At 35.3% G+C, this 21,208-nt stretch overlaps 1 protein-coding gene across 1 annotated transcript in view; it reads right to left on the bottom strand.

Moving 5' to 3' along the window:
* Positions 1-21,208, bottom strand: part of ADAMTS20 (ADAM metallopeptidase with thrombospondin type 1 motif 20) — a gene marked incomplete at both ends in the record, with an annotated part of 79,138 nt that overhangs the window by 32,433 nt on the left and 25,497 nt on the right. Inside the window, 13 exons of the mRNA XM_084206548.1 lie at positions 804-926; positions 2,660-2,824; positions 3,469-3,633; positions 4,121-4,331; positions 5,038-5,164; positions 6,199-6,328; positions 6,438-6,604; positions 7,817-7,912; positions 11,479-11,596; positions 12,702-12,838; positions 12,935-13,116; positions 14,501-14,646; positions 20,966-21,070. Coding sequence (XP_084062674.1) covers positions 804-926; positions 2,660-2,824; positions 3,469-3,633; positions 4,121-4,331; positions 5,038-5,164; positions 6,199-6,328; positions 6,438-6,604; positions 7,817-7,912; positions 11,479-11,596; positions 12,702-12,838; positions 12,935-13,116; positions 14,501-14,646; positions 20,966-21,070 — 1,872 coding nt within the window. The remainder of the gene's footprint in view (positions 1-803; positions 927-2,659; positions 2,825-3,468; positions 3,634-4,120; positions 4,332-5,037; positions 5,165-6,198; positions 6,329-6,437; positions 6,605-7,816; positions 7,913-11,478; positions 11,597-12,701; positions 12,839-12,934; positions 13,117-14,500; positions 14,647-20,965; positions 21,071-21,208) is intronic.

A 21,208-nucleotide genomic window follows, 5' to 3' on the forward strand; every position in this document is an offset into this window, starting at 1 on the left:
GAAAAAAACACAACAACTTTTGAAATATACATTTTGGAAGAGCCAAATGTAAAGCAAATGGTTAGCATTTAATAAACATGAAAATACCATCTTTTACATTTTCCCTGGAATTATTCAAAGACCTTTTATTGAATTGCTTTGTTTCATTTTAAATGGAGTGTCAAAGAAAATTTATTTGATCTTAAAAACTGCATTGGCAATAACTAATAATATTGGCATTTTGAGAAAGAACAGTTTTGGCCAACTTGTTGGAGAGAAGGAGCATAGACATTACAGTTTCCTGCTTCAGAGCTACAGGCAGCACAGAAGGACCAAGCAAAGACAGTGGCGGTGCTATCCTGTCCTTCAGCTACTGAGAATATAAATTTGCCCAGTTTCAGTCAGTAGCCAAACAGGTACCACAATTAAAAATGCAAAGGATAATCAAACCCATTGTTTGCACATCTAAGCAGAAATAAACTACACCAATTAACTGGCTTTTATATTTAGAAGCTGAAGCCAGTTGGGTACTATTGATTAAGCAGGATGGCAAGCAGTGTCCTTACAATATTCTACACATTGGAGCTTCCCCTACTGCCAAATAATCACAGGCCTTTGGATTCCTTGAAGTCATATACTCTATCAACATCACACACCAACTTCCAAACATCTCTTAGAATTACCCTTCTTTTACTTAATTCCCTAGGCAAAATTTGACTTTTGTGAAGAAAAGCATAGAGCTTCAGTATTTTGTTCTCATTTTAGAAGGGATGCCCTCTGAGTTCCCACACAGAGTCAGTCGAAAAGACAGAGAATTAACTTACTTGACTGTCCCTAGGGCGAGTGGCAGCATTGCACTCCCTGTCGTCGTGCAGAATAACGCGGTACGTGCCAGTAACACATCTGACTGCGCGCACCTGGTATCCGCGTCCACATGTCACAGCACACTGTCAAAGGAGGGAGTTTGATACACTTGAAATAGCGCTATTTATAACCAAATTTCATTTTTAATTACAATTTCTACTTTGCAACTCTTTCTAGAATGAATAGGAATGACTACTGAGGTGGTGTTAACTTCCTTTGTGGCACACCATCAGGTACTTAACCAGTGTTGGTAGCACACCAATGAACAGCGCTTGTGCAGGACAAAGGCTTTCTCTCTTTCCCCTTTTCTATCCCCTGCAGTGACTAGGCTGGAAGTTGGGCAGGAGACTGGGAAGGAACACTGCCAGAACAGCTGACCTGACCTGATCAAAGGGACAATCCATGCTCTATAATGTCATGCCCAGCAATAAAAACTGGTGAAGAGAAAGTAGAGGAAGGGAAAGGAAGGAGTAAGGAGTAGCTTCAAATGAATCACTAACTGCAGCTGTTAAATGTCTTTCTCTTCACTACAAAGTTTGACCAGAGGGCACTCTAAGCTACCACCTAAAACATTAGAGGACTGAAAATATTATGACACAAATCCTACCCCTATAAATGTTATGGTTCAAGCACAAGTACTTGTAAAAGCCTGGTTGTGAATGGCTATTACCAGGTGGTGCAGTGGAAAAACTGCAATGAGAAGTTCTGCTCTAGTGACATAGATTGGTAAATTACTTGTACAAGCTATTTCAGAAAACTATTTTTTATTCATAAGGATTCTATTATGGGACTGAATTAATCTTTCATTTAACTTTTGCATTTAGCTTGGAAGAATGGAAATTCATGGCCCTGTGATCACAATATTACTCTACATTGTGTTAGATAACAGTATGGTTATCTTTAAGGTAAAAAAGTAAAAGGAATGTCTAAATTAAAAAATATACTTATTTTCCAAAGGTATATTTATTCTGTATTTTAATAACAGGTTGTACATAATAAGAAAAAGATCAGCTGCTATTTGGTTATGATTTCCCACTAATATCCAAGAAACGCTGTTTCTTGGATAAGTGTTCTTCTGTTGGTTTGAGTAACCCGATCTTATAAAAGCCACATGAAGTTGAGTACCTCATATTTTTAATTAATTCTCATCTATTTACTGACAAAAGTTTCCTTAACAAATAATTCACTTTTTCCTAGCATTTTAAATTCACTTTGCTTTACATTTAATGAGTGTCACACAGGAACCTATTTTTGAACAGCACTTTCACATAAAGAGATAGCAGATCTTATTTCACTGACGGTAAAACCAAATTGTAACAATAAAATACTAAGTCCTTTTTCCTGCTATTATTAGCATACACATTTCTATGATTGATTGAAGTATATTGTAGATTTAAAATTGATCTGTACCAATTGAAGAATATTGTAAATTGAAGACTGATCTATATTAATTGAAGCTACCACTTGAATATGCTCACTTACCTATAAATACTTGGTCTTTTACCTGTCTCGTTCACCTGAACAGTTTGCTACCCTCATTTTCATTATTCTGGTGCTGTAAGACACTGATGTGTAAAACATCTTTGATATTCAGGTTAGGGACCAATTACAATTTTAGGCATTTAACTTCTATATGGGTGTTCCTAAATTACAAGTTAGATAGCCAAGAGGATGCTGCAAACAAACATGTGAATCAATTCAACTAAAACAACTGTGTAAGATTCAACTAAAATATTTAATAAGTATTGTTTTGTGATTGCTCATAGCCTGAACTATAAAACAAGAAGCCAGAAGCCAGAAATCCTTATGTACTCACTGATCCCCAAGGCCCTACTTGCCAAGATGCACAATCACGAAGTTCACAGGGTGTAATTGACTCTGGTCTGTCATTTGGGTTACAGAAATCATCTCTCAGTTGTTCATCATTAAGGTGGCACCAGACTTGACGATGCTTCATTCCTTTGCCACATGTCACAGGACACTGTAAAATTATTATAAACATCAGTTTGCAGAGACATGAATCTGCATTAAGGCTTCAATTTCTTTTAGTAATTTGCTGGGTTTTAAAAATCACATAAATAACAAAAATATTCCATGAATGTAAATAGTCCAAAAAGCCCTAATTTTTAATGAACTTTTCATTTCCTGTAAAATTCAATTCAAATGCTAATACAAAGAAATTACTATTAAGATCCAAAGCTGCAAATTATGAGAACTATGTACAGATCATTTATTTCCAATGCAATAATAGTACATATATCACAGTCCGCAATTCTTTTATATCCATCTAACCTATAATAAAATTATTCTATTAAACAGTTGGCTGCATAGTTGTCATTGCTTCATAAAAAGGAAGGTATGCAAATTACTGCAAATATATTTACTTTACGTATCTTCGCTATCTCATTTTAATGTAACAAAATTAAGGAGAAAATAAATTTTAGGAGTGTTTTACAGAAGTTCTCATGCCAGTCATAGATGTGTGATGTGTATCAGACAAATTATAGGACTTAAGAACTTCCATAATCATGTTACCAAAAATAAAATAAAACCCTTTAACACTTAATGCAGCTTATTTTAATATACATGACCAGGACCAAATGAAGTTTCACAAAGTTTCATTACCTCACTCCAGTCAGTAACCGACCAGCTTGGACATAAGAATTCATTGCAGCTCTGTGTGACAATTCTTGGAAGTTCCTGGCATTCTCTGTCAGGAAGATGACGTCCCAAGTTGTTCATACAAAAAGCTTCTCTGGTTCTGACACCTCTTGCACAGCTCCTGGAACACTGTATAGTTATGAAACAGGAAACAAGACAACAAAATCAGGCCAAAATACATTATCAGTCTTAAAGGTAAAACACATTAAGGATTGCGCCAGACAAAAGTGCTCTCCATTTAATCCACAGAATGCTAATATGTTCATTTGAGATAAATTCAGCACTTTATATAGTAGTTCCAAGATAAAGCTCTAATGAAGAACAAAACCAAAATTGTACAGAATTAAATTATTAAGTAAATAAAATATACACCTTTAATTACCAGATCTTCGCTGCTGACATCCACAACCAAGCTGCAAACAAGCTACCCATTCTTATAAAAATACAAGGAAGTTGCTGAAATACAAAGGCTGGTATTACCTGATTGTACGTATCTGTATTTGTCAAACATTGTTTCCTTTTAGTCATTAAAGTAAAAAAATATAGAGGATTAAAATTTTTGTATGAATGCTAACCAGAACTGTAATGGTACAATTATAAAGTTTTAAAACTCTACCTCTGACCATTCTGTGTAGTGCCAACTTCTTAATGTACAGTCACCATGGCAAGGCTCTCTGGTTGGTGGTTTCTGCTGATCAGCACAGTACTTATCCTCCACTGGAGCACTGAGTCCTCTTGCAATAGAGTACTTCATGCAGTGGATCTCGACAGACCGATGTCCTGGGCCACACTTTGATGTACAGTCACTTTTGCCAACACTGTGCCACCTAAAATGACAAACTGTTATAGCAAGCTAACTATATCTTAAAAAATATGACCATGGCAATTAGAGTGCTCAGAGAATGTACCAAGAATCATAATGTAAATATAGATATGCATTTTAGGGAAAAAATAAAACTGTAAAGTCTATCTCATGACTGGATTTTGAAAGCAATATAAAAGAATTTGACTCATAGGCTTAAAATAACTTTTTTAAATTTGAAGGATCTCTTATCCTTATCTCCTAGGTGACTTTGAAAAATGTAAGCTATAATTCTAACTCTTCATCCTCTGAATATTTCAGTGTGGGCTATCTTGGAGTGCAAAAACACCAATCTGTTTCAAATTATTTCCAGTTGTGGATACAATTCTGGTGGAAAATGTATTTCATGCAGCAATACAAGTTTTTGTGCCAGAATATATAGAACAGATTCACAATTCTAACAAGAGATCTTGTACTTTACCAATAAAAATTAGCAAAAATTAGCTACTTCTATGTGGAGTTGAAGGTGTAAATATCATGTATAAAGCCACTACACCAACAGATTTAAGGAAAACAAGGAGAGATAGAAAGGATGAGGAAGGTAGAGAGGGATGAAGGGATGAGGGTAGGGAGGGAGGGAGGATAAAGCAATCTGAATTACATTGTTTCAATGTCAATCAATAAAACCATATAAGAGCACAATAACTCCATCAGCTAGGAACCTTTTTTACCTTAATTCACACTCTGTATTACACTCCTCGAAGACACTTGGTGCAGTGGGTATAAGTTCACATCTTTGATCAGACACTACCACGCGATCACTTTTACGTATACACGTCATTCTTCTTCTTCGAATACCTTGAAAAAGCATCAGAAGTAAAGAAAGGGCTAAAATAGGAAAGACTGCCTTATGGATTCTATTAATCAGTTAGGAACTGAGATGCCCCATTAACACAAATTGCTGTACACAGCAGATTCTGCACAAACACACTCCTTTGTGCAGCTCACTACACTCCAGGCGGAGAACAACCATTTCCAGTCATCTTCTCCACCTCCCAGCTGTCCTAGAGTGGTCTCACAGGATATCAACTTCCAGAGAACTACAAAAGTACAACAGTCCATTTACTCATCAGGCTAGGTATTCCAAACACAACATGTATGTCCTGCTAATTAACATACTTCTTAAACCACCATGTTAACTTAGATGTTCTGATCCTTTCCCTTAAAGAAGCAGAAAAATTTCTGATCACTGGGTGCCTAGAAGATCACAGCTGTTCTGCTTCTCTAACACATGAGCATGTATACAATCAGAAGAAACTCACCATTTTCAGGCTTTTTTAGCACCCACTAAGAAGAGTATTTGTCAAAAATCTGTGTACATACACTTTTATATATACACATTTCATAAATGCTGTGGCTTTATTTTTATACTAGAATGGCCTAGAGAGTAACAGTTTAAAATAGTCAAATATATCTTTAAACAGCTTCGTCCCATGTAGCAGAAAATTAAAAAAAGACAAATAAATGAGTATGAAAGACACCAGTCAAATTAGTGATCACCTGGAAATGGTATAATTGAAGCCTAATGAATATTAATAGACATACAATACCACTTTATAAGAATGTATTAGATTTGATCCAACCTTTTTTTAATAAACTGCTCCTATGTGTCCAAATGTAGGTTGGAAAATAGAATTGTACTGCATAAGTAGTAAAAATAAAAAAAAAAAAAAATCAGAAGCTATTTTGTCCTTAAAGGCTCCATGAACTTAAAGGTTACCGAGGGTAACAAGTCTCTTCCTTACAAGTAATGGTGAAAAGTCAGAGAACTTAAAATGAGTCCCTTCCTAAATCCCATCAGGTCTTTGGTTCTGGTGAAAAAAATACAGTACCTTGGCACATCCTGCTGCAATCTTGCCAGGGCCCATAAGGATCCCACGTGAACAGATCACTTCCATCTTCTATTGGGACATTGAATGAATAACGCACATCAGGGTTGTGTAAATTCCCTACACACAAAACCTTGATTGAGATAAAATGATAACTGTTTTTCAGTGAATTTGAACATAAAATTATGAACATAATGATCATGTAGGAAATTTTCAAACTTCTAAGAAAAGTAAACATGCACCTGTAAGGTTAGCTCTTCTTCAACTTTATCAGTGCTGTTAATTCGTTCTACGGTATTGTTTGAACCACTGTACTCAAAAATGGCTCCTTGTATATTGATTTCTCTTTTTGACATGCTTACAACAAAATTTCCATTCAAGATAAAATTTCCACGGGCATCTGATAAAGCTGCAAGTGAAATAAAATATTGGAAATCTATTGAGTTAAAGCTTCTATTAATAAAATCTCACCAACACGTAGCTTTATCGTAGTCAATGTAAAAAGTTGTATCAAACAGCTCAAATTAATGAATTCAACCCTAATCATCAATAGCTTTCACCTGAGCAGTGGTCATGGATTTTCTAAGTCATGCATTTTCTCTACATTATAGTACTTAAATAATATTTGTTCTGCTGAATTGCTGACTGCAGTCCTAACTTTCAAATTTGGCTAAGTTCTGCTACTACAGAAGGAAACAAATTATTGGTATTTCTGTCCTATTCTACAGCCCACATCGTTGTATTTATTACATCTACTTCTAGTGAAGTGGTTTTTATAAGTAAACTTGAAAATAAAAACAAATTATTAAACATTTGGGATAGTAATTTAATACAATGACCTATTTGCAATAATAAAGATTAATGACAAGTTAAAAATTTTTAAAAGAAGGTAAAATTTGTAGTACAAGATGCTATTCAGGCATCACTACATTGTAAATGGAAGCTAATGTCAGGGGGCAAGGGTTGTTCTGGGCAGCAGGTGACAAGGAAAACATTTTGAGAATTCTGAAGTTTGTTGGCTAGGATGACAATGGAAGAAGAGACAGCAGGCAAATATGCTTCAATATTTTTTCAGGCACTTCAGATACAATGTACCTACTGTGAAATAGAACAACCAAGATTTTTGGTAGGACCTGGTTATGAGTTCTTTGTTGCCTACACACACTTCCAAATCTATCAGCATGTGACAACCTTTATACTCTTTATGTCCCAGACATAATAGAAAAAGAGAAATATGAGACAACTGGTAAGTTTGCTGATGGTCAGACTGTTTTGTTCATAAACAAAGTAAATGCTTCCAAGATTTAAAACAACAAACACCTGCATTACTCCTGAGCTCACTTGTGGCATTCCAATTAACATTGCGACAACAAAGCAAAGAATTGACAAACTGATGCAAGGTGCTATAATTCTTATTCTCTGATGAATGAACACACTTATCTAAGAACTAGAAACCTTAACATCTTGCTGATTTGCAGAAAGACCCAGGCCAATGAATATAAAAAACAATTAGATATTTTCTCCAATGTCTTTATCAGATTTCTCATAATATACATCCAGAGCAGATCTCTGTCAAAACCACAAAACCCATTCATCCATGTTGTACACAGGAGGCTTTTACCAAGGTAGTTGTCATCTTCTGGTTTCCCTGAGTAGCTGTGCTGTTGAATATCAATGTTTGTTGCTCCTTTGGGAATATTTACTACAACATTGTAACCTGCAAATTATTATATACAAAAATAGTCAAGCATTAGTAAATATGAAAATACATTTTCATTCACAAAACCCTACACTGAAACAGAGACAACCAATACTGAATGTCTTCACGTGTTAGGAAGTGTTAGGTTCTCTGTTCAGATATGTGAATTCAATTCTCCACCACTAACATAAGTCCAATCTACTCAGAAAAACCCCTACAGAGCAGAATGACTCTAGAAAGCAGTCAAGTATATTAAGAGGGACTCAGGAAACACTGTGACCGCTCAAAATTTAAACTTGTACAGAAATCTGGGTACATCACTTAACAGGAAATATCTCCATTCCCTGTTTACGTGGTTGAGATAGCTTTTCTCTCCAAGAGTATTCCAAGACAGCACGCTAAAGATTGAGTCTCAAATACTAAAATATTGCAGTGTTGCAGGCCATATGCATAGGTAGATAGAGCTGTTAAACTAGTCATGCTTGACCCACCTTCTTTGGCTTAAAATATTGAGTGCATTCCCTTCAAAATACAAATGCTTCACAAATGAGTCACCATTTCTTGTAGTATCTCCAAGTAATATTATGGTAGCCTTGCCACCAGGTAACAAAATAATGTGCATCAAAATCTACTTCTTAAAAATCGCACTGCATATACACCTAGGTTAAAAAATCCAAACAGGTTTCTCACAGATGCTAACCACAAATTCAAAATACTTATGGCTGAGAAAAACTGAGTACAGCAAACACTGGAAACAACTAACAAATAAAAACATGTAATCTGAGGTATTAATAAAAATTTTGATAATTTTTCCACTTATTTCACTGTGTTTAACAATATTACTGTGGCTTTAGTTTATGCACCTCTGTGGGTAAAAATTTAAATGGCAATATCCTTTTCATTTTGTAGTGGGTTTGACTGGGATAGAGTTAGTTTTCTTCACAGTAGCTGGTAGAGGCTGTGTTTTGGATTTGTGCTGGAAAACGTTGATAATTCAGGGAAGTTCTGGTTATTGCCGAGCAGAGCTTACAGAGTCAAGGCCTTTTCTGCCTCTCACCCCCTCCATCAGCGAGGAGGCTGGGGGTGCACAAGGAGTTGTGAGGGCATACAGATGGACCCCAGCTGACCACAGGGATATCCCAGACCATATGGCATCATGCTGGGCACATAAAACTGAGGGAACAAGGAAGGGGGGAATATTCAGAGTGATGGCATTTGTTTTCCCAATTCACTGTTTTGCATGACAGAGCTGTGCTTTCCTGGTGGGACACCTGCCTGCCCATGGGATGTGATGAACCAATTCTTGCTTTACTTTGTGTGCATGGCTTTTGCTTTAACTATTAAACTGTCTTTATCTGAACCATCTGAATTTCCTCACTCGTACTCTTACAGTTCTTTCTCCCATCCCACTGGAAGGTAGTGAGTGAGTGACTGGCTGTGTGATTCCAGCTGGGCTTAGGCCATGACAAATTTAATAATTCATTAACTTCCAAGAGCTTTTAATCTATTAAAACTATGCATTTCAATGAGGATTTAATCTAATTACAGGTCCATCACATTTACCAGCTGGGGGCAGCACTGCAATTGCAAACTGACAAGATGCATGCTTGGGATAGATATACGGTTTGGTCAATCTTTCAACATACTAGGAAGAAAACCAAAACACAGTTAAAAAAGCCCCTCATCTCACACACTGAAGACTTTGTGGTAATAGAATGAAAGAAGAAAAAATACAGGAGGAAACTATAAACAAAACTGCATAGCATGTTGTCACAGGTACACAAAGAGAATAAATCACGCACTAGGATGCTGAGAATGACCATTTTCCAGGAAAGCCTCAGATACTCTAATTTGATGCAATAATAATAGCCAACATAGTAATAATGTGTACATAATTAGATTACCATCTCCTAAAATGGAAGCCAAGTAAATTAGTATTTTCCTGTAATGATCTTTTGATTATTTCTTTACTACTGTTTACACAGTTACTGACAACATTGTAACTGCATGACTATAAGCACACACCACAGGCTGCTATTATCAATTCCAAGTTCTGCCTTAGTAAAACGGCTCATTTTAGTTTGAAAGGGAACCAAATGAAGTTAAAAGGAAAAGATCAAGTGCACATCAGCATACTTAGCTAGTGATCCTAATTCAGATTTTTTTTTGAAAATTGTATTTCCTCAGGCAATACCTTCAGCCATTAGCCTAGGGATGTCTTAGACCTCCCATGGACATGTGAGTTTTAGTGATCAGCTAAATACAATTTATTGTTTGCATGGCTGTATTCCTACTTGAGCACACCCTGTGATAATCCCAAATGTTCAGCATACTGTTCATTGGTATAACTCAGTATTATCTCTTATATGCTATAATTCAAGAATTTGAACATAATTTCAAACATTCCACTAACTAGAAAACCAAATAATACCTCAAGGTTTTCCTCATCCCAAAACATGGGGGCTTTTTCCCCCTTCAACTTCAATTTGAAGCAAATAAGTCTGTGACAATGGAAAGTTATTAAATCAGAGTGACAGTCTTGACCTTATTTGCATAATGGCAGTTTCACATCATGGTCACTTGACTTGTAACAAATGTGTGACAAAATTCATGTGCTAGCTATAAGCAACTTCTTAGGACAGATGCAAGAAAAAATGCATGTAATTGTATGGGACTGGTACTTGTATAAATTGTTTTGTAATTTTCAATGGGTGTATGCTTTCTGCCAGGAGAAAAGAAAATCCAACAGGATACTTGGCATACTTTCTTATTCAGCAGATATCCATTTGTTCTATGAAGATCCTATTTGGCAGCTCTCCAGGAATCATCTTCACTTCACCTGTGGTCTTTTTCAAGCAGTGAAGTGGTATGAAGGAGCCTCTAGGCTGATATTAACCTGGAGACTTCTGTCCTTATGTTTGATGCTCTAACTACTTAACTGCACTGCTACATACACACAGTAGTCTCTCCATACTTCACAGAAAAGACTACATATAGAAGAACTATCAGTAGCTCTTGTAGAGAAACTAAATTAAATAAACAAGAAATACCAGGGTTATTCAGAACTTTTTCATTTACTACTTGTCCATGAGAAGGAAAAACATAAATATTGTTACCCCTGCTCTCAGGAAGGAGGAGGGTCACATTTCATAGGCTGTATTTTTCACTCTAGGAGAAAAGGAACCTCAGCAGCTGCTCACAACACAAACTTCTTTCTATCTCTTTACACAACCAAAATGAAACATTGGGATAAGTTCTTCATCTGCAAAGTTTCAGACCAGAGAAAACAAAGTACAAAGCAGGAAGCATTCATCCTTTTAAAGTACTTTTACTCTCTTAATTTCTTTTATTTTTGGCTTTCACCTTTGAAGAGATTGATTTTTTTTTTCACTTGAATGAGTTAGTATGTCATAGTGTTTGCCTCTGCATCCTTGAGAGGGAATGTGACTGAAAATCAAAGATATTTTTGTTGATAGAGGCCCTAATGACATACACTGAAATCATGCTTCCTTAAATGTAAAGAGTAATTTCTAAGCCATAATGAAGTTTGCATTAAGATTTAAAAAAAGGCAAAACAAACATACCATAATGAGCACTGTTGAAAGTACCTGCAAGTGTCTTACATGAAGAATTATCACCCCCACAGATTCCACATTTGTCTCTCCTTGCCTTTGAATTCAAAACGTGATCACAGCCTGCTTGCTACAAATGATAATAAAAACAAAAAGGCCCAGTGTCACTCAGACCAATGGAAAACAATGAAAATAAGTAATGTAAGCTTCCCACTACCCCAAAATAATGTTGTTCACTGTATATATATCTAGTCTTCCTTGGCAATCCATTAAAGGCCATCAATGGTTTTGGATTCTGCAATGTAAGGATAAAATAGAATGGTGCAATCCCAACACACTCCGTATGTCAAGATCTGCATAAGAATACATAACAGTACATAAAGATTTTGTATTAAAATCAACATAATTTACAAATTTTAATTTATATTTACTTTAAAAGTCTAAAAGCAGTATGTATATACACATGGTCATCAATTCATTTAAAGCCTGTCATTACTGAAAAGAAGCAAAGGAATACACACAGACTGTACTGGTTAAACTAACATAAGCACATTTTTTGTTTATGTATCTTTACTTAAACTTCCAGGGGTTTTTTGAACTATGATAAACAGGACAATTCTCTGGCATTTCCTCTTCATTCAACCATACAAAAATAAGCTATATTTTCTCCTCATTCTGAATTTGCTCAGTTTAACTGCAATCAGCAAAACCTCAACAAGGCTTGACAAAAAAGTCTTGAATTGTTAAAATACAGCACCTTGCTTCTCCCAACAAAATCTTGTGGCAATGCCATAGCTGCTATTAAGCAGAGTCCTGAATTGATTTAAAGGTCAGTTCCTCCTGATTTTACAGCAAAGTAATAATTACATAAACCATTTACCCTTTACTTTTCTACTGACTATTTACTTCTTTAGTAACAAAAATACAATGCAAATATTGCACAGCGTGCTTCTTTCCTCCTTTTATGCTAATTTTGGATCAGTTTCTCACTGCTCACTTGAACAATATTTACTCTTCCACATGTGAGGCTTAATGAGGCAAGACTGTGGGTCTTCAGATTCAACTATATGTTTTTAACTTAATTGCTGCCATTTCCAGATCTTTAATTTGATAGGTAATAAAATTAAGTGAACTCAGAACACCATATTTTCAGTAATGCTGATTTGTATTAATATTCAATATCTACTTTACCACCTGTCAAAATTGATTTTAATAATAAGTTTAGATTTAAATACCCTGCACAAGCCTTGAACACAAAGGTCATTGGTTTCTGCTCCACAGGGAGTACCATCAGCAACTTTGTCCTTCAGCTGATAGTAGGAAGTTGTTCCAGAAACTCGGCAAAAAAGTTTACAGCGATCTTTCATAGAAACTGGAAAGAAAATCCAAGAGGTTTCTTGTCTGTTTTAAAAGTTTAAATAAAGTAACATTTTTATTGTGTTAATTGAAAAGATGTGCAATTACTTACTACCACTGTATTTCGGAAGCCAGCGAACAGCAGAGGTAAGACCATTGATATTAAAGTGTTTGCCATCAAATTCAGAGCACTGTTGCTCCCGAAAATCTTTTTTTCCTTTTGGACAAGAATCAGTATTACATGACCGAAATTTCATCCTGCGACCAACACAGTACTTTCCTTCATTTCTTGGCCTAAAAAAAGGTAAAACACACTCATTTTCTAAAATTGCTGTTTTCCATAAAAAGTGCCCTCAGCCACTGATCTAAAGAGGAAAATCTCACACAGCATTCTGTCATCTGTGTAACTGATTCACACATGTTCAGCTTCTACTATGCATTCAATTATACCCAAAATAAATCCAATCTCTGTAAAATACTGCTGCTGAGGTGGTAATCTCACTGCAGATGTTTATTAATGCATTATTATTTTTATTTCTCTTACAGCTATAACTATTTACCCTGGGTAAAATTAATAATTTTAATGCTTTTATCAATTTAGCTGAGATTACAGTCATATTCCTACACAAGCAGCACTTCCCTCAGTAATTTGAAATTATTACTTTACATAGTGACAAAGAAAGAAGACAATCAGGAGTTGGCACAGTCTTTTCTGTACTCTTAATATTGGTTTCACTTTGGGGATCAAAAGAATAAAAAAGGGAAATTGTGGAAAACACCCTTTTTACTGTAAAGTCTAAAATACATTTTAACAGTTATAAACCCTGACACAAAATAATTCAGTATTTGTATGTTCTCAGGAAAGAAAAAAAGAATAAATCAACTGCAAATTGATACTATCAATCACTACAGACTGAAAGAGACATTATCTAAATGGCAATCTAGTCTACTGCTTCTTACTCATCAGAGAAAATAAAATAACCTGGGCCATTTGATTGAACCGCATTTATCCTACTGATAACATCAAGCTGACATAACTTCCCAGACAAACCCTGAAACTACTCAGGCACAAGCTGTAGTTCTGCTTCTGGACAAATTAAGGGTAAAGTTCTCCTTGACTTTTATTACAGAGAACAAAACCCACATGGAATTATTCAGTCAATGTAATTTTCTAGTTATAAAGGCAAGCTTTAAATGCCTCTGTTATAACCACTGCTCCTTGTGGATTGTTACTGGTGGTGATGTTGTGGAAAAGCCTTAAATCAAAGCAAATCAAATGTTTCACTAAAGAGACTAGTAGAGAATACATGTATTTATTTTTGCAGTTCTTACTGCAAAGAAAGCATCTTACGTTTAAAGAAACCTCAACAGTTGGAGAAAACCTAGAGAAAAAGACCCTGCCAAACTAATTTTTTAGAAACATCTGCAGGAATGGATAGTATTCTTGAAAGACATGAGTAATCTAAACATCCTCTGCATATTAGAGTCTGTAAACTTATCTCTTTCCAAACATGGCTGAAACACACATTTTTTATTGGTGCTTCAAACTAATTTGCACAGCCGACAATACCTCTATTTTATTTTGAGCCAATCCATAATTTTTTAATATCTTCATTGTGTAAATGCAAAACACATTAGAACATAATAAAAAATGTGAAACACAATTAAAAAAGCATACTCTGGTCGATTACACAGCCTGGTGGTGCTCCTGATTCCACCTCCACAAGTTCTTGAACATGAGCTATAAGGTCCCCATGGTCCCCATTCTCCATCTACAGGGCGCAGCTCCATTTCTCTGCTCACACAAATTCCATGGCGACAGTGCTGCACAGTTGACAAACAAAATTCAATTTAAAATTCAGGCAAAAAGTTACTGTCTATTTTAGGCACAAAAAGAATAAAATTTAAGCACTCACTACTCTTATCTGGATCTGGATATTTTCTAAAATGTTCCATTTCCTTTAAGATAACTTACCCAGCAATAATGTTTTTAAAAATGCTATCCAGAGTACTTTGATACCTAGGAAATCTACTAGATATTGAATACTTATCTGTCTTGTCACTTTATCCAAATATCTCTAAAAGATCTTGAATTCCTGATACATTTTCCTGCATAAAATTCAAAAATTGGTTTACAAATGTCTTTTATGTACAAGATTCTTCAGTTTAATTTTGAATTCATACTGATACAGAAAGTGAAAATTTAAAAGAAACCACCAAGAAAATCAGGATGTTTTGAACATCTCAAAAGCTAACTATCTAGTGGGATTGTTTGGGAAAAGCAGACAAGCATTTAAGACCTTGATTATGTAAAGCAAGACGATGCTATAGATTCATACTTGAACTCAGAATTTCATACCTATAACAGAAGGTGTAAAATATTTTAATTTATTAATATTTTATGCATTTTTAAATTTACTGCTAATTTAACAAAGCTATTAATATTAAAATGGAAATAACAGTTAAATTAAAAAGACAAATAGTAAAGAAATAATAATTCTTAGAGCAAGATACTACGTTGCAATGCCTGTTATGTTACTTAGGATCTTATTATCGGTGAAGAACTACCTATTTCCACTAAAAAGTTAGATAAAGGAGCAATTTTCATTTTATCTTCTGGGATTTACATTATTAAGAAGACAAAGCCTGCAAGACTATTTTGTTGTGGTCATGTCAGTTATGAGACTTCACCACACTGTAATTGTACACTTTATTGTTTATAGAAAGTAATTATCCTTTTTTCCCCAGAAGCATCAATCTCTTGCTTTTAAGTATCCCTGTTCCTGACTGCAAATATGCTACCACTTCAATGATTATTCAAGAAGCACATGACTAAAAAGTCTAAAGGAGAATCTTATGATAGGTGCATGTGCGACTTTTTCCAAAGAAACCACAGGACTAATCCTACTGATGACTTATTGCAGTTGGAATTCTAATTCACTTGCATCCTTTAGAAAATCCCAAGAAGTATATTTGATCACAACACAGTGGAATAGTTTACATACTAACATAGAATATTTACGAGACTCTACAATTTCAGCATTACATATCCTGCTGACTTCTGTGTGGGAAACGTGTTAACTTGGTCTTTGACTTCAAACACCTTCTGAGGCATCAAAGACTGCCCTCATCTGGAGACAAGACACTGGCCAGGACTGAACATATAGAGTCAGTCTTCATACATAATAGAGAGAGTTCTTTATTTTAGATGCCTGTTTGCAGACTCAGGATTAGACTGTCCATTAATTAGGTTTGTTGTCAGGAGGAATTCTGCTAGCTGTATTGACAAGGAATGGCTCATCCCATCTTTCCCTACAGGAAATACAGTCACTAGAGCAGGTTATATCAACTCAATTGCTTGTTATTTCTGAAGCCTAGGTTTTGCCTCTCTGCAAGAAAAAACAGCCTCAAATCACCTTAAACTTTAGAAGGATTTTGATAAACAAAGTCTCTGGCTCATAAAAAAATTAAATAACCTCTGATACACAAAAGATTAAATAATAAAACAAGTATTAAATCTCCTATTTTTTACAATTACTGGTTCTCTTTTCAGGCTTCTGCCTAAGTTCCTAATCAAACTTTGTGATAAAATTGCCTGCCTGAATAATTCCTTGTCGCACCAACTCTTGCATATAGGAGATATTTTTTAAGCTCTGAATGCCTTCCCATAAGAATATGGTCATTCCAGTTGATTCTCAAACCCAAAGCAAATGCAGAACAAAAGCTAGATCTTGGCATAGAACTATGCAAATGATCCAGTCAATTGGCCAGATCATCATTTAAGGCTAAAATGAATGCTTTAACCTAAAACCAGAAAGCCACCATTATTTCACTGCATTTGAATTCTCACTGGAGTACTTACTGTTAGCTTGTATTATTTTTTTTCAAGATGGCCTTCAGATACCTTTACATCCAAGCCTTCTAGTACCTAATGTCAAATCCCTAGCAATCCAAGGCTTTCTACATAGTCCATCCCTAATGAGGAACATTAAGAACTTGCCTTTTCGAGAACTGTCCTTAGCATCTTAGGAAATAATTTTTTCCACTATAGGCTGAAGAGTCTAAATCCTCCTTCACAAAATGAATACTGCATTCTAACATAGACAGTGATCTAGCATTTAAGTTCTTTGTCCATCCAGAAAAACATTTACAATCACTTGAAGGGAGATTTCAAGAAAAGAGTCTTTAAACGAAATTGTATAGCCACAAGAGTACAATTTTGATCCATAAAAATACAAAGCATATGCTTACATCTGGGATTTTAATCGCTTATTCAACAAACTTGTCTCAGCTATTATTCACCCGCATTCCTACAGAAGCAACATGATGAAGTCACAGTAGAAAACTCCAGCACCAGACATGTTCCAGATGTTCCTCTATGTTCACTTGAACCATTGCTTCACTGAGAATACTATGATACACAGAGCTTTCATAAACTTAAATATAATTGCTAACAATTTTTTCTACATTTTTTATGCAAATATAGCATATGTGTCATGTAAAGTGGGTATGACACATAATTCCAAACATACCGATTGCAGCGAGTGGCGAGGCTGCTCTAGTCAAGATCAACAGTTGGTTTTCTGTCAAAAAACCTAGAAATGCTTCAAACTTGTTGTTATTGTAATCAATAAACCTATGGGTACCCAAATTTGTTTTTATCAATAATCATCTTAAAATAAGCACTTGGAGTCTTTCCTATGGATTAACCTATGACCTGATAAATTGATTTTGAGAGCTTCCAATTTATCTCTAACTGAACTTTTTCTAAATTTCCAGGAAAGCAACCTTGAAAGAAATTATTAAAGCATTACTTGACAGGCTATGCTCAACTTTGATTGAATCAAAGAGAGTGGTAGATGCATACAAAACAGGACTAGACTTCTGAAATCAAGCACTTCCCACACAGCCCACCAAGATGAGAAGTGGGACCCTAAGGTACACAAAAGGAGCTAAACCAGAGCAGTTAATAAAACCAGCATACAAGGCAGAAGAAATGGAGCTTGGAAAGACATTGAACTGAAGGTGTCACCACAGCATCTCAGGTCTTTATCTCTGTGGTCTTTATCTCAGACAAGTCTACACTTACTCCTCAAATGACATCATCTACAAAACCCCACACTTTTTGAATTTTTTCAATGTTTTAAATTTTCTCTTGCAAAAAGTCTGTATACTTTATTTCTCCCTTGAAACTTCTAATTTTCTGAAATTATAGCTCATACAAAAATATTTCACAGAAATCCCAGTTTACAGAAAAAATTTATGATTTGGGCGCATACTTTAGTCTGTTCTTACAGTTCAAAAAATCTGCTGCTGCTTTCCAGATGGTGAACATATTCCCCTATCCCCAGCTCTGATAAAATCCATCTGATTTTTTTATGCTTACTTTACATATATATACACATAAAATTATTTATTCTTTCAGATTCAATATCTTCATGTATTACATTGAAGAAGTAGTCATGAATGCTATGTCAAGCTATGCAACAATTCTTAATAGTAATCAATAAATTAATTGCACCATTCTCATTTGTACCTGTATCCCTATCTTTTAAACCAAAAGGACTAGGATGAAATCTTAATTTATTCAATTGCTAGTCTCAATATTTTTAGATGCTAGCTCAATATACATTACATATTTGCAGTGAATAGAATTGATTAACATGTCTCTAAAACACAAAAAGGCATGTGCTTTCCAATCCAACTGTTACTTGTATCATGTGAATTCCTTCTTGCTGTTAAACAGATTTTTCCAAACTTCAGCGAGAGTTTTTTTCAATATTTAAGTAGCAAACTGCCATTATGTAGAACACTCAGGAATCCAGGAAGGATCAGAGGGCAACCTTTTGGAGTGCCTCAAAAAAACAGTAATAAACCCCTCACCTTTTATTGGGTATTATAGCTGTTATTTTCATAGTAATAAAGACTCCTGGAAGATAGGTGTTTTCAACAATTTTTTTTATTTGGAGATGGGCTTTTATGACTCAGATATGCTTCACTAAATCCAGCTGTTAGAGCAGTCCATAGAGCAAGATCCATTAATACAACACATGACATTTGAAATTTGAGCTTAAAAAGTTGATACTAAAATAAAAAATGCCTTAAATGGATCTTTTCTGTATCCATCACAGCAATAATGTTGTAAATGACGAAAGTAAATCAATTTAGCTTGCTGGAAAATATTAATTACAATTAATAGTCACCACGTCTTATGCCCATTAACATCAGCAGCAACTTGCAGCCTGAGTTTGAGAAGAGCTGTTCCTTAGTCAGAATACATGACAATTTGTCAGATTAATTAATTGCTGTTCTTTCTTACATCTTTCAGAGGTAATGACTGTAATTAGCTCTTTACTTCCTAGAAAAAAAATGGTTCCACTGCGCTAATTACATAAAAAAAGGTTTTTGTATTCTTATATAAAAGAAATCCTCAATGCTAGCAAATTAGAGTCAATTTAACTGAAGATTACAAATGAAGTTTACATAAAAGATGAACTTCCTTTCTGATGAGTGACTGGCTGAAAAATGGGTTAAACATTTTAACACCAACAGCATGCATAGGCTACAATCAAGCAAAGCTTCCAGTACAGCCTTCAAGTAACTTTTTCTAGTCTTGCAAAACAGAAAGAAGCCATTTGGGACAGTTTACCCACTACATTTGTTATCCATCAGACTATTTTCAAATTCGTCACTAATATTATCTTACCAAACATAGAACCTTTTAAGATTAAAAGTTATTGGGGAAAATTTAGAAATAACTGAGTGACATGTACCTGCCTGTTATACAAAGAAATTAAATTAGAGTTTGTAATATTTTTCGAACATATACAATTATTTTAAAAAAAATTAACATTGCTTCCACATTGCCCCCTGAAGCTCCCAAAGCACACTATTATATAAAAGCAGCTCAACATAATAAACCACTCACACTTAAGATAATCACTGTCATACCTGACCATGTAAAATCTCTAAAATATTTATTCTCACAATACCCTGACAAGTAGGAAAACACTTCTGTTTGCTGGTGGTGAAGTGAGACATGAAGAAGACAAATACTAGACCAGTAAAGAACTTAACTTAAGCACCTTATTTTTGTTCACTTCCCAAACTACATACAAATCCAAAACTAAAAGCCTCAAATCTTCACTGGAAACTGGATACAACTAACCTCCAGCATTGCTTCTGTTTCTATCGAGGTTCGGTAAATACCCTGACTATATCTACTAATTAGATATTCTTGACCCTTATGGACAGCACAGGAAAGGCTATATTGTCCAATTTTACAGATCAGGATCAGCATTCAAAGACTTGCAAATGAAGAAGCAGCGAGTGGCACCCTTATCACCCAAAAACTCCTTACCAAATAAACCAATGAGCAGAATATAGGAAACACAGTTTCCACTTCTTTTCTTTTAATCTGCCAAAGCATTCAATCTTTACTTCAAGCAGCCAGGTAGTGTTACACCTTGGGGTATAAATGAGAAGAGAGCTCCTGTTTCTAGCACTGAACAGACCCAAGAATCCTGAATGATGTTACAATAGGAAAGACAGAAAATGAGCGCGAGTTATGTGTGCTTAAGGCACTTCCTGGAGCTGGTGAAGAGCTATTGACACATGCTTTCATATTTTCTCTGAAACAGATGCAATGCAGATACAAAGATCTGAGACCAGATTCTAATCCAAAGACTCACTCTTTCAAAAAAATCATAACCTGTACCTATGTGACTCATACTTAATTTGTGCTGGTTCAATAAACAGCCTCTACAAGATGAACTGGGGGAAACACACTTTAAGGATGTCATATGTCAGATAATTCTACTTTGGACACTACCAATCAGGAAAAAAACAACTTATGCATGAGCTGAACATTTCAAACAGAAGGAAAGATGTCAACTTTCCCCTGACTTCTTTCACCTATTTTTAACCAGCGTGGCATCTGTAAACTTTCATAATTACTCTGAGCAGACAAACTGTGGGTTTTTATGTCACAAGATTACAAAGCTAAGAGAAACTGCATGTAAAATCAGGTAGACAATTTTCACACCATCAGTGGTCTATAGGCACAGTATTGCCACACAGCAAGCACGGATCTTCCTTACCTACACGCAAAATTGCAAGTACTGAGAAACAAAACAAGGCTTACCATGCCTACACCACATGCTGTTCCATCAGCCAAAGGCATGTGCTGAGTACGACAACCCTTGTGAACACCTTCTGTGCTTGTGCACCATAAGCGTTTGCACTGTTTCTAAAAAGAAAACCAGATTACTTTTGTTGCACCTGCAATACCATTTCAGACATCAGTCGTGATTATCTTTATTTTCTCACACTGTGCAGGCTTAGTGTTTGCTATTGTACTACCATTTTTCACAGACAAAGCCTCACA

This window comes from Fringilla coelebs (assembly GCF_963513975.1).
Source record: "Fringilla coelebs genome assembly, chromosome: 5".
Lineage (NCBI taxonomy): Eukaryota > Metazoa > Chordata > Aves > Passeriformes > Fringillidae > Fringilla > Fringilla coelebs.